This window comes from Doryrhamphus excisus, chromosome 13 (assembly GCF_030265055.1).
Source record: "Doryrhamphus excisus isolate RoL2022-K1 chromosome 13, RoL_Dexc_1.0, whole genome shotgun sequence".
In the NCBI taxonomy this organism is placed as follows: Eukaryota; Metazoa; Chordata; class Actinopteri; order Syngnathiformes; family Syngnathidae; genus Doryrhamphus; species Doryrhamphus excisus.
In genome coordinates, this window is record NC_080478.1 from 18,208,989 (window position 1) to 18,223,120 (window position 14,132).

Here is a 14,132-nt window from a genome sequence, read left to right on the forward strand (position 1 = left end):
ATCACAGGGCACATATAGACAAACAACCATTCACACTCACATTCATACCTATGGACAATTTGGAGTCGCCAATTAACCTAGCATGTTTTTGGAATGTGGGAGGAAATGTGGAATGATGAGGAGAACATGCAAACTCCACACAGAGATGGCCGAGGGTGGAATTGAACTCGGGTCTTTTAGCTGTGAGGCCTGTGCGCCAACCACTTGTCCACCATGCAGCCCCTCTAGGAAAACATTCATTTTCTACCACTTATTCTCACGAGGGTCGCGGGAGCCTATCCCAGCTGTCTTCACCCTGGACTGGTGGCCAGCCAATCACAGGGCACATATAGACAAACAACCATTCACACTCACATTCATACCTATGGACAATTTGGAGTCACTAATTAACCTAGCATGTTTTTGGAATGTGGGAGGAAACCGGAGTACCCGGAGAAAACCCACGCATGCACGGGGAGAACATGCAAACTCCACACAGAGATGGCCGAGGGTGGAATTGAACCCTGGTTTCCTATATGTGAGGTCTGCACGCTAACCACTCATCCACCGTGCAGCCCATATTATTATTATTATTTATCTTCTTTTGTCTCTGACATTATACGGGAGCCAGGCAACGACATTTTGTTGGCAATTTCATTTTTGTGTTATTGTGCAATGACTATTTATCTATCTGGATTATGTACCTAATTTACAGTACCAGTAAAAGTAAAACTTCCTTATTCATAACCCGGGTGGTGCTTTGATGCTATCTCAACGTTCAAAATGAAAAGACGAAAGTCAATAACTGTTGAACTTTGCTTTAATCCTGAAACAATAGGAACATTATGGAAGAAAAACATGTTAGTACTTAGAGTAAGAATGTAGTGAGTGAAACCGGTAATGTGATCCCTAAAAAAATTCACATCATTTCAAATCAGGCAGAAAACGATGAAAACGAATCGAAAAAACAAATGTTAACTGAATACTCATTAACAGAAATATTTTAATGCTGTCTGATATCACGTTATTATTCAATGTTTCAATTTTGACTGAATCCCATGATTACTAAATTTAGTACACATTACTGAGTGGAGACTTTTTAAAGGGCAGTTGTCAAAACAAAAGTCAATATATGTGCTGTTATTAATACATTTCATGCTATCACACACATACACACACACACACACACACACACACACACGCTGATGAGGAGAGAATGTAAGACGTCCTGCTGGAATAATGAATTAAATTATCACATGCAGACTGAAAACCTTGTTCCTTGTTAATGTAAATGTCAACATATTCAGCGAAAAATTGAAAATAAACCTACAGTTAGCGTTGTCTCGTGTCAAAATAATACAGAAATAGAAGCACATTTATAACTGTGGACAAGATCCATGCGTTCATCTCTCGCAAACAAACATTTGTAGGGAATGGTTCCTTTTTTTGGGAAAAAAAAATTAGAAAACAAGACAGTATACCGTAGAAATAGAAGGCGCCATGGTATTTAAAAAAAAAAAAAAAAAAAAAAAAAAAAAAGGCAAACTTGTTTCACTGCATCATGAGTTCAGCTTCTTTGCAGCCACGGTGTAAATAACACGAAAGGCGACTGCTGCTTTATTCTCTGTTGTCGTTCTCTAACATCCATTCGCGAACCAAACACGGAAAAAGCCTCCTGAATGTCCACGTGTTCGCAAAAAGAGCCAAAAAAGGTTAGAGGAAGGAGCGAAGCCACCCCTAGCATGGCGTTATAACAACGTACGCTGAGCTTTTTTCCCCACAAGTCACAGGCTGGGCTTTTGCTGTTGGTCCAATGGAGTGCGAGGGTTCTCTGCAGCAAAGAACGACAATAACAACTTAACCTATTGATCCATATTGTTTCATACAATCATGATTTTTACCTATTGATGCAGAGTTGGTGTGTTGAGGAATGTTTGATTGAAGTTGGTGCTCTTGCCTAAAAAAACAATACATTCAAAATGAGGGTTTATACACATTTTCAAGTCAAGCACTTTTCAAATTTGGAGATTTTCCATCACTGACATGAGTGTGTAATGGGACATGTAACCCATGGAATGGTCCGTATCTTGGTACGTGGACTAAGGTTCAGTTTTGTACTGTTTTTGCGTGCAAAGACAACATTTTCTTTCTACATTCTATATTAGTTAGCATTATTATAAATGATTTGTGGCGGCACGGTGGACGAGTGGTTAGTGCGCAGACCTCACAGCGAGGAAACCAGGGTTCAATTCCACCCTCGGCCATCTCTGTGCGGAGTTTGCAGGTTTCCTCCCACATTCCAAAAACATGCTAGGTTAATTGGCGACTCCAAATTGTCCATAGGTATGAATGTGAGTGTGAATGGTTGTTTGTCTATATGTGCCCTGTGATTGGCTGGCCACCAGTCCAGGGTGTACCCCGCCTCTCGCCCGAAGACAGCTGGGATAGCTCCAGCACCCCCCGCAGCCCTCGTGAGGCAAAGCGGTAGAAAATGAATGAATGAATGACTCTGGTTTCCTCCCACATTCCAAAAACATGCTAGGTTAATTAGCGACTCCAAATTGTCCCCGCAGCAAACTCCACACAGAGATGGCCGAGGGTGGGATTACATTCCGAAAACATGCTAGGTTAATTAGCGACTCCAAATTGTCCATAGGTATGAATGTGAGTGTGAATGGTTGTTTGTCTATATGTGCCCTGTGATTGGCTGGCCACCAGTCCAGGGTGTACCCCGCCTCTCCCCCGAAGACAGCTGGAATAGGACCCCAGCACCCCCGCGACCCTCGTGAGGATAAAGCGGTAGAAAATGAATGAATGAATAAATGATTTGTAAAATGGGTGACAAAACTGTCCACCAGAGGGAACCAGAGGAGCGTCCCTCTGGGCTCCTGTGGCAGCCATGTCCAATGAAATGCTTTGCTGGGACAAAATGCATAATGGGAAGCCGTTTAAATATTTGTGTTGTATATCTCTTAGCTACCTTTTGAGTGTTAAGTTACTGTGTGATGATTTTAGTGTTCTTTGTAAGATGACACCAAGAGTCAGACTGTTGAGTCAGAGTCTTTTGAACGCATATTGTTTTGAAAAGCCAAACTCTCTTAGCTACCTTTTGAGTGTTAAGTTACTGTGTGATGATTTTAGTGTTCTTTGTAAGATGACGCCACCAGTCGGACTGTTGAGACTCTTTTGAACGCATATTGTTTTGAAAAGCCAAACTCTCTTAGCTACCTTTTGAGTGTTAAGTTACTGTGTGATGATTTTAGTGTTCTTTGTAAGACAACGCCACGAGTCAGACTGTTAAGTCAGACTCTTTTGAACGCATATTGTTTTGAAAAGCCAAACTCTCTTAGCTACCTTTTGAGTATTAAGTTACTGTGTGATGATTTTAGTGTTCTTTGTAAGATGACGCCACCAGTCAGACTGTTGAGTCAAGACTCTTTTGAACGCATATTGTTTTGAAAAGCCAAACTATTTACTTAAGTGGCCCCAGCAACTAACCAGAATTATGTTCCTCTTCACCGAAATCCGACCAGAACTCGGCTCACAGGACCAAGTGGGGGGGGGGGGCCTACTGTTGATGGCCTACACTGCTGATGGGGATGTCATACAACTTCATGTCAAAAAAATCGGAACTAACCCTTTAAAAAGGTTAAACTCACTGATTGAAGTAAGCCTGCCTCCTCTTCCTCAGCTCCTCTACGGTGAGCACCTCATTTTGGACTCTTGGTCCGCCTGTAGCCTCACTGTCCAACTTCAAATGTCCGCCTTCAGAATCTGACGATGTGCTGCCCAACACAGCTCCTAATATTTAAAATTGTAAAAATCAATCAATTGTAAATAAATAAATTTCTTGCAATTTTTTCACCTGGTCTTAAGATTTCGAACAGTAACATTTTGTTACCTTGCATGCTAAGCTGAATGGCCCTGCGTAGATCAGCTTCCTCATCTTCTACATCTATGTCCTGTCTGCTGAGCGCCAGAGCTCTCTTCAGCTCCTCGTCTTCCTCCACGACGTTGCTCTCCACGCCACAGACCATCTCTGTCTGACCCAGTGTTGCTGACCTACTACAGTTGCCACATTAAGGAAAAAAAAAAAAACAATTTCAAACAAAACCGATTATGGATCTTCGTTATCGTATAGCATGTTGGTACCCTGCACTTGTCTGAGCCTCGTCCTCTCCGATAAGCCTCGGCCGCTGTTGTTGCTGCACTCTCATGATTCCAAGAATCTGCTCTGCTTCACAGTCTGGAAGGTTTCCGCGGATCACGAATATGGAATAACCTGCACATGCATACGGAACTTTATTAGTGGCTCTACAAGATCAAGAATCAATGTATAGTGGTATTACCTTCTTGCTGTAACTGTGCGAGGAAAAGGGCTAAGTATGTGTCTGATATCAACTCTGGTCCAGTCAAAAGTGAATTCAAGTTAAACCACTGCAATGAAAAATATATACTAAATCAAGCTACATTATTATTATTATTTGGGAAACCATGTAAACTGTACCTGTTGTCCAAGTTTGCGAATAGTAAACCAATGCTCCTTATAATTGCATATAAAGGCTTTTTCATTTCTGAAACAACAGAAAAAAAACAATCCCACATGTTAGTAGTACAGATTATGATGCCAAATAATCTTAATAAAAGGAAATTTACATTGGATTTATCATCAGGCTCTGGTACTCCCGACTGTTGAAGAGGATTAGCTCCAATCCCCAAACTCTCAAAGCATTGCTAATAACCTATAAAGACATCACGCAAAACATCATTAAATATTTCACTCCAAAAACATGACAAATATAGCAAACATAGACCTCACTTGTATGGAAAAGAACCCGCTGTCATCCATGTTTCCAGAAGGTTGCTACAAACATAATCACATAGCAACTTTATGAAGCATGTTTTTACATTGTAAAAAAGGAAATAAATGTACTAGTAGCCTCTCACCTGTAAAAAAGTCCTATACTCCTCGCTGCCCATTCCTCCCTCCGCCATTCTCATCCTCTCCTCTTCGTCCAACTGATGGGCAATAGAGGAAAGATCCACAGGGCTGAAGTACTCACCCTGCAGCAGGTTGTTGAGGCAATGCTGGGCGCAGAGAGAGCCCTCTTGCTACACATCGAAGAATCATTATTGCAATGACAGCACCATTTTTTTTCCAATATTTTTCCAAAACAATAACAGTTTGGCACTTCCCTCTAAAGTAGATAATGTTAGCTTACATGGAAAATACATCTGCGTTACTAATTTGTCATAAGTCACTATCGTGAGTCTACAACTATTTAAAAAAAACAACAACATGGAGCAGATTTAGCGCCTTGTTTACGCTTCTTGATACATTACTACAAATAAAGTTTTTTTTAAATGACTGAATGGTAACTTGACTGTAGCGATATAGCTAACAGGGAAACAATACTGCCAAGCAAAAACACCGAAAAACATCGACACTTCATTTACATAACACGGACAAAGGCTAGGACTTTTAAAAACACACGCAGGTGGTTATGCGGTGTTAAAAGTTGTAATATGTACATTTAACTTACTTTCTCGTGGAATATGGCATCCATATTGGGGTCTCTCTCTGTCAAACATTCAACTCTGACCTCGCTCGTCATAACTGTGTTCACCATTAACCAAACTATCTCAGTAGCACCCTCTAGAGGCTGGGCTCAGACAGTGACATTGAAAAAAAATATGCTTTATCATACGGTCCGGATACTTATATCAAATAATCATTGCATAAGCACCAATTAAAATCAGCATTTAGCACAATTAAAAAAAACATAAAATTGTGTATTAACTAGTCTCGATGAGCGAACAATAACGCTGCCGTTAGAGGGCGCTGTCATGTTGAGCTCGTGAATGTGTTTTGTTTACAAAACGCGTCAGGTTTGTTTCCATCATAAACAAGTATTAAAAACTCAAATGCTGTACGTTAGCATTTATTCAATAAAAATAATATTTATTTTCATACAACACCTTCAATGAAAGGAATTACAAACAAAGGTGTTCTATTACAAGGGAACTCTAGCTTAACGACACTCCCTCCTTTACGGCAAATGGAATATGGCGGAGGCTGGGAAACCTTTTGACGAGCTGGAGCTCGTAAAGGTATGTTTTTTTAAAAAAAACAATCTCTTACAACTGACATTGCGTACGCTGATTTGGGGATGAATAGTTCGGCTAAAATGTGTACGTTACGCCTCTGAGTGTACGTTTATCATTCCGTGAAACCATGTCCTATTGCTGTAGCTAGCAGTTGCCTTTAGCTTGTGTACTTATACCTCAAATGTCTCTGTAGTGCTTCAAATATTACTCAAGAGTTGGTGCGTTTTGGGCGTTTTAGGTAGTCAACGTTACTTGGATTTGTTAATCTGAACAGCTCGACTTATTTCGAAAGTGAAATTGTAGTATTGCATCTACCATGACTCATTGTGCAAGCAGGTCCTATTTTGGGGAAATTAACCCATATTATTAAGATTAATTGTGACTGCCTGTGTTAACTTAGTGATGCATAGAAGGGTAAAGTATTAATTCTCCTAAATCTAAGCTTATTTACAGGGCTACATCAATAATAAACAAAATATATGTGTATATGTGCCTAATATATATTGTATAATATATCTTCCACACCCCTGTTCAGGAATGGCAGGCATCTGCAGACCTGAAGTCGGCCCTGTACAGTTACCTGAAGAAGCAGGTGCCTCGGATCTTCTGTCTTAAGGATGAGCTCAGCCCTCAGCAGGAAGAGGAGCACACACAGAAGCTCCTCCTCCATCCTCTGGAGTACTTCCTGTTTGGTGAAGATCCAGATGAAGGTGTGGAGAAGCTCAAACAGCGCAGCACGTCTTCCCAGCTGTGTGGACGTGTCTTCAAAGAGGGGGAGACCGTCTACTCTTGCAGGTCTGAAAATGTCCGTCATTGTATACATTAAAAAAAAATGTCTTCAAGTTCATATTGTTTTGTTAGTCACTAGAATGTAGCCTTTGATTTATTTTGAACAGATTGCATTTTTTTTTTGTTTTTGTATTATTATTTCAGACGTCAACATGGTCCAAAAATTGTATCAAACATCAGTATATGGTGGTCACCTGCAACAACAAATCAACACCTTAAACTGTACACCTTCATACACTCAATTAAAATATGAGACTTTTGTTTTTGCTCACATTTTCCATGAACTCAAAAAATCTAAAATATTTTCAATGTACACAAAAGGCATATTTATCTAAAATATTGTTTACAAATCTGTCTAAAGCATTAATCCTTCATGATTCATAATCTATCCACCTCACAGGCTTGGGATATCAAGATATTGATAAAACAGCATGATTATTCCACAGATGTGCTTTCGGTTGGCCACAGTAAAAGGCCACTGTATTGGTGGTGATCCGCAGGGGTCATTTTCTAGTGTGACCACCATTTGCCTAAAATACCATATACAGCCATCTAGAGCAGGGGTCTCAAACTCAATTTACTTGGGGGCCACTGGAGCTCGGGTCTGGGTGAGACTGGGCCGCATCAGGTTTTCCAAAAAAAAAACCCCAAAAAACGCATTTATTAAAACCAAAAAAATTAAAAAAACTTTGCTTTGGTTCCAATTTTCTACAATAAAAGCTCTGATAAAAAATTCCACTGTTCTCAAATATCTAATTTTTATTTTTCTACACAAAATGAGATGAAAAATAAATAAACAAATCAAGAATAAAGAAAATCAATCAATCAGTAATAAATAAATATAATAATAATAATAAAAACTTAAGAAACCACATATAGTTGGTGGGTAGACAAATTATTTTTTTCAGATTAAAATGAACAAAGCATTATTAGAGCCCTGTAGACATGACAAAACACGACTATAGTCACATTTATACTCTTTTTATTTACAACATATTGCGCAACTGCAGGGTCTTGAGACACATGCTAACTCGCAAACTAGAGAGCTAGCGACCTAAACGGTAGCCTTTGAGTTATTTCCGTTAAACTTAAATAGCCAAAAACTTACCACTTCCACACGGATAGGGAGGATAACTATTAACAGTTATTTAACCTTTAACATGAACATTAATCAAATGTAATAATTTTTTCTGGGTACATGATGCCATACAGCATCCATATCAAACTTGCGCGGGCCGCACTAACATTAAACTTTCATATCAAAGTCGGGGGCCTCAAAATAGTGTCCTCCGGGCCACATTTGGCCCACGGGTCGCGTGTTATACATAATATTAAATAACAACTAAACAACTGCTAGGTGTATTTAATTCCATTATAACGCAAGTTCCATTACAGGTGTAAGTATTATTGGAGTGAATAGCTAATTAGGCTTCTGTTGTGATTGAGGTGAACTTGACTCTCATAATTCGTCACGTCAGAAAGGTTACAGCTGAGAATACTGCAGCTGTTCAAGTTAAATACAATGTATTGTCAACACAGGTGTTTATCAGTGACCGCATGCTTTTCAACACATTGCAGGGATTGTGCAATAGATCCCACATGCGTGCTGTGCATGGACTGTTTCCAGGAGAGTGTCCACAAAAGTCATCGTTACAAGGTGGGTGCAGATGTAGAGTTCACATTGTCCGTGAATATGTATGTATATGAATGAACTGTGTAGAGAAGCGAATTATCTATTTTCATATTCTTACTTATTACAGTATTGGTACAAATGATAATATTATTTATTCATTTTTGACCGCTTATCCTCACGAGGGTTGCGAGGGGTGGTGCTGGACTCTATCCCAGCTGTCTTCGGGCGAGAGGCGGGGTACACCCTGGACTGGTGGCCAGCCAATCACAGGGCACATATAGACAAACAACCATTCACACTCACATTCATACCTATGGACAATTTGGAGTCTCCAATTAACCTAGCATGTTTTTGGAATGTGGGAGGAAACCGGAGTACCCGGAGAAAACCCACGCATGCACGGGGAGAACATGCAAACTCCACACAAAGATGGCAGAGGGGGGAATTGAACTCGGGTCTCCTAGCTGCGAGGCCTGCGTGCGAACCATTAGCCCGCCTTGCAGCCTTGATATCTATTATTCATTCTTTCATTCATTTTCTACCGCTTATCCTCACTATGGTCGCGGCGGGTGCTGGAGTCTATCCCAGCTGTCTTCACAGGGCACATATAGACAAACAACCATTCACACTCACATTCATACCTATGGACAATTTGGAGTCGCTAATTAACCTAGCATGTTTTTGGAATGTGGGAGGAAACCGGAGTACCCGGAGAAAACCTACACATGCACGGGGAGAACATGCAAACTCCACACGGAGATGGCCGTGGGTGGAATTGAACCCTGGTCTCTTAGCTGTGAGGTTTGTGCGCTAACCACTCGACCGCCATGCAGCCCCATGATAATATCAATTATTGGAATATTATGTCTTTTTTGTTGTGTTGGTATCATTGACCATAAAATCATAAAATCACATCCTTGTACGTGAACGCTTTAATCAAGCTGAAGTTAATCACATGAGGACTTAATATAAACGTATATATTTCCATGTCTTTATTACACACTAACATAATTATGTATTTGTTTTTCCCAAGATGCACGCGTCATCGGGCGGGGGCTTCTGCGACTGCGGAGACGTAGAAGCCTGGAAAATTGGACCGTGTTGCTCCACACACGACCCCGAGGCAGCTGCCGCCATGGTAACGGTGAGTTACGTAACAGAGCGGAAAGAGGCACGTGGAGGAGAGACCAACTTTGTCCCATTCAGTGTCAGTGAACCCCCGGAATGTGGATTTTCCCATCTTGGGATGAGAGTGGCTCTCTCTTGGCTGCGTCTTGTGTTTACAAATAAAATCCCAAACAGTGCATGAGTCATGATATCTGGCTCCTGCCTTTTTGTTTAGATCAGGGGTCTCAAACTCAATTTACTTGGGGGCCCACTGGAGCTAGGGTCTGGGTGAGACTGGGTCGCATCAGGTTTTCCAAAAAAAACAAAACAAAAACGCATTTATTAAAAACTAAAAATTTTTAAAAACTTTGCTTTGGTTCAAATTTTCTACAAGAAAAGCTCTGATAAAACATTCCACTGTTCTCAAATATCTTACTTTTTATTTTTCTGCACAAAATAAGGTGAAAAATAAATTTTAAAAAATCAAGAATAAAGAAAATCAATCAATCAGTAATAAATAAATATAATAATAATAATAATAAAATGGCAAATAATAAAAACTTAAGAAACCACATATAGTTGGTGGGTAGACAAATTATTTTTTTCAGATTAAAATGAACAAAGCATTATTAGAGCCCTGTAGACATGACAAAACACGACTATAGTCACATTTATACTCTTTTTTTATTTACAACATATTGCGCAACTGCAGGGTCTTGAGACACATGCTAACTCGCAAACTAGAGAGCTATAGGGACCTAAACGGTAGCCTTCAAGTTATTTCCTTTAAACTTAAATAGCCAAAAAACTTACCACTTCCACACGGATAGGGAGGATAACTATTAACAGTTATTTAACCTTTTAACATGAACATTAATCAAATAATAGTAATAATTTTTTCTGGGTACATGATACCAATGTAGCCTTTGATTTATTTTGAACAGATTGCATTTTTTTTTTGTTTTTGTATTATTATTTCAGACGTCAACATGGTCCAAAAATTGTATCAAACATCAGTCACCTGCAACATCAAATCAACACCTTAAACTGTACACCTTCATACACTCAATTAAAATATAAGACTTTTGTTTTTGCTCACATTTTCTATGATCTCAAAAAATCTAAAACGTTTTCAATGTACACAAAATGCATATTTATCTCAAGTATTGTGTACAAATCTGTCTAAAGCATTAATCCTTCATGATTCATAATCTATCCACCTCACAGGCTTGGCATATCAAGATATTGATAAAACAGCATGATTATTCCACAGATGTGCTTTCGGTTGGCCACAGTAAAAGGCCACTGTATTGGTGGTGATCCGCAGGGGTCATTTTCTAGTGTGACCACCATTTGCCTAAAATACCATATACAGCCATCTAGAGCAGGGGTCTCAAACTCAATTTACTTGGGGGCCACTGGAGCTCGGGTCTGGGTGAGACTGGGCCGCATCAGGTTTTCCAAAAAAAAAACCCCAAAAAACGCATTTATTAAAACCAAAAAAATTAAAAAAACTTTGCTTTGGTTCCAATTTTCTACAATAAAAGCTCTGATAAAAAATTCCACTGTTCTCAAATATCAAATTTTTATTTTTCTACACAAAATAAGATGAAAAATAAATAAACAAATCAAGAATAAAGAAAATCAATCAGTAATAAATAAATATAATAATAATAAAACGGCAAATAATAAAAACTTAAGAAACCACATATAGTTGGTGGGTAGACTAATTATTTTTTTCAAATTAAAATGAACAAAGCATTATTAGAGCCCTGTAGACATGACAAAACACGACTATAGTCACATTTATACTCTTTTTTTTATTTACAACATATTGCGCAACTGCAGGGTCTTGAGACACATGCTAACTCGCAAACTAGAGAGCTAGCGACCTAAACGGTAGCCTTCAAGTTATTTCCTTTAAACTTAAATAGCCAAAAAACTTACCACTTCCACACGGATAGGGAGGATAACTATTAACAGTTATTTAACCTTTTAACATGAACATTAATCAAATAATAGTAATAATTTTTTCTGGGTACATGATACCATACAGCATCCATATCAAACTTGCCCGCGGGCCGCATGTTTGAGACCCCTGGTTTAGATCTTGTAACCCTGTTAGCATTGTGCCTGGTTTCTTTGAACTGGAGATGTGGAAAGCATCAATTTGTCTTGTTGCCCACTGTAATGAAACAACATGGTGTCTCCACACGTAGCATGGAAAAGCCACTCATCTTTGTGTCGTGTGTGTGTGTGTGTGTGTGTGTGTGTGTGTATAGTGTGGTAGAGTCCAGCAGAGTCTCACACAGTAGTGTGACGTAGCTAGCCGTACAAATGTACAGACGAGCCGCATGTTTGTTTGACTTGTGTGTTAAATGTTAGACATTTGTATGAAATACGTGACCGGCAAGGGGAATGTTTGCTCTTGTGGGACTACATTTTTTTTCTTTTTAATAAACATATTTCAATCAGATGAAAGCATAGACTCACTGCTAATGACACAGGAAATGGGTTTCAGTAGATGTTATTATAAGCTAGTTAAATAATAATACATTGATGCCTTGGTTAGTGTCCGACTCAAAACAAAACAGACTCTCACCAAAGCAAATATTCCCATATAAAGTAATACAATATGTCAACATCTTATATCTTAGTTCTTATGTTTGAATCTTATCTCCGCAGGATGAGTGCACGTTGGAGCCGGAATTGTACAATCGTGTTGAGATGCTCTTCCGGGTATTGCTGAACTACTTCACAGACTTCCTAGACTGGGCAGAAGACCGTCAGCTTTCACATCAACTCCAACCTGAGTATGTCTTTTCGGAATTTCACGTAAACTCGAGTACGCAGAGCGGTGACTTTGACAGAATATTTGTGCATGCGTGCAGGGAAAGAGACAACATGTACTTCTGTGTGCTGTACAACGACGAGCACCATTCGTACGACCATGTGATCTACACCCTGCAGCGGTCGGTTAACTGTGACCAGGCGGAGGCGCAGACTCACACAGCGCTTATTGACAAGGAGGTATAACTCGGCTTCTTATTGTGTTACAGTCGTCCCTCGTTTATCGCGGTTAATTGGTTCCACCCCCCCACTGCGGTTGTAGCAAAGAAAACTTGTTTATAACTTTCTAAGTACGATTTTTAATTAGAGACACTACACTCCTATTATTCTTTATTCACACCAAATTGCTAATGGTAATGGTTTAATTTCATTTGAACATGCATCAGATTGCAATTGAATGCATCACATAATCAGTTCACAGTTCCACATGTCCAAAAGGAGTAGGAAGAAGCAAAGCTTATTAAATCCTACCCCTCCATCTGGTACTTTTACAATCAGTAACTGTTACATTTGTTCACCTCCTGCTTTCCTAATTAAATTAAAATTTATTTTATTAAATTTTTTTAATTTAATGAAATTTTTTTTTTGTTTTTTTATTTTTTACATTTTTTTAATGGTTTTATTTCATTTGAACATGCATCAGATTACAATTGAATGCATCCCATAATCAGTTCACAGTTCCACATGTCCGAAAGGAGTAGGAAGAAGCAAAGCTTATTAAATCCTACCCCTCCATCTGGTACTTTTACAATCAGTGACTGTTACATTTGTTCACTTCCTGCCTTTCTGATAATTATTCATTGATTAGTTTTCTACCGCTTTTCCTCACGAGGGTCACGGGGGTGCTGGAGCCTATCCCAGTTGTCTTCCGGTGAGAGGCGGGGTACACCCTGGACTGGTCGCCGCCTTTCTGATATAATTTTTATAATTTTTATTTTGTATTTTTAAATTTTGAAAGGATCAGTACAGAGACAGACGAGAGGGCCACAACTTTAGGCATAGCATGCTAGCGAGCTAACTGGTTAGCCCCCAATTTATGTATTTATTCTAATATTAAGAGAGTATTTTGAATGGAGTAGCGAAAGACAAAGTAAAAAGCCAAAAAAAAATCTACCACTTCCACATGGAGTGGGAGGAGAAGTTTTTTTTTCCCACTCGGACATGCCATGGCTGATTACATGCAGTGTGAAGGTAATGCTTTTTTTTTTTGAAAAGCTGTGATAGCGTGAGGGAGCGATGTTTGAGGTACAATGTAGCAAGGGACTACTGTATTGCTAATTTGTGGTGCTGCATCGATATCACCATCAAATTATCACGTACTGTATAATCTAAGCATGTCTTATCTATACGGTGCAGGGTCGGCGAGCAGTCAAGAGAGGAAGTCTGGACTCCTGTCAGCAAGCCAAAGACCACATCAAGGTAAATCCGGGTCACATACGAAGATACTAGCTGTGCAATACTAATTAGCTAGCTAACCAATATAAACAACCCAAGTATTAACAAATCAAAACAATTTTACCCAGAGTTATATACAAATATAATTTGCAGATAATATGAAATGAGATGAAATATATGACCAGTCTATACACTATGAGATCTTGCTAGTGAGTTAATATGAAGCATTATAGAAATACGTCACATAGAACTTAATATATTGCACTTAGAG

General features: G+C 39.2%; 2 protein-coding genes across 3 annotated transcripts in view; one reads left to right on the plus strand and one right to left on the minus strand.

Moving 5' to 3' along the window:
• Positions 1-821: 821 nt before the first annotated feature.
• On the minus strand, positions 822-6,739 carry atxn3 (ataxin 3). Of its 2 annotated transcripts, none has more exons than XM_058091201.1 (11): positions 6,668-6,739; positions 4,927-5,091; positions 4,799-4,843; positions 4,636-4,721; positions 4,487-4,553; positions 4,329-4,416; positions 4,132-4,261; positions 3,881-4,044; positions 3,639-3,780; positions 1,881-1,936; positions 822-1,810 (listed from the first exon to the last, which is right to left on the minus strand). In XM_058091201.1, the coding sequence occupies exons 2-11, from the start codon at positions 4,978-4,980 to the stop codon at positions 1,764-1,766; spliced, it is 879 nt and encodes a 292-aa protein (XP_057947184.1). In that variant the 5' UTR covers positions 4,981-5,091; positions 6,668-6,739; the 3' UTR covers positions 822-1,763. The 2 variants fall into 2 exon arrangements, with proteins under 2 accessions (XP_057947184.1, XP_057947183.1); XM_058091200.1 differs by lacking the exon at positions 6,668-6,739 and adding an exon at positions 5,523-5,980.
• Positions 5,863-14,132, plus strand: part of ubr1 (ubiquitin protein ligase E3 component n-recognin 1) — a 37,484-nt gene continuing 29,214 nt past the window's right edge. The window contains exons 1-7 of the mRNA XM_058091193.1: positions 5,863-6,090; positions 6,623-6,882; positions 8,455-8,533; positions 9,543-9,653; positions 12,302-12,429; positions 12,508-12,646; positions 13,823-13,885. Of these exons, the coding sequence (XP_057947176.1) occupies positions 6,046-6,090; positions 6,623-6,882; positions 8,455-8,533; positions 9,543-9,653; positions 12,302-12,429; positions 12,508-12,646; positions 13,823-13,885 (825 nt within the window). The 5' untranslated portion in view covers positions 5,863-6,045. The remainder of the gene's footprint in view (positions 6,091-6,622; positions 6,883-8,454; positions 8,534-9,542; positions 9,654-12,301; positions 12,430-12,507; positions 12,647-13,822; positions 13,886-14,132) is intronic.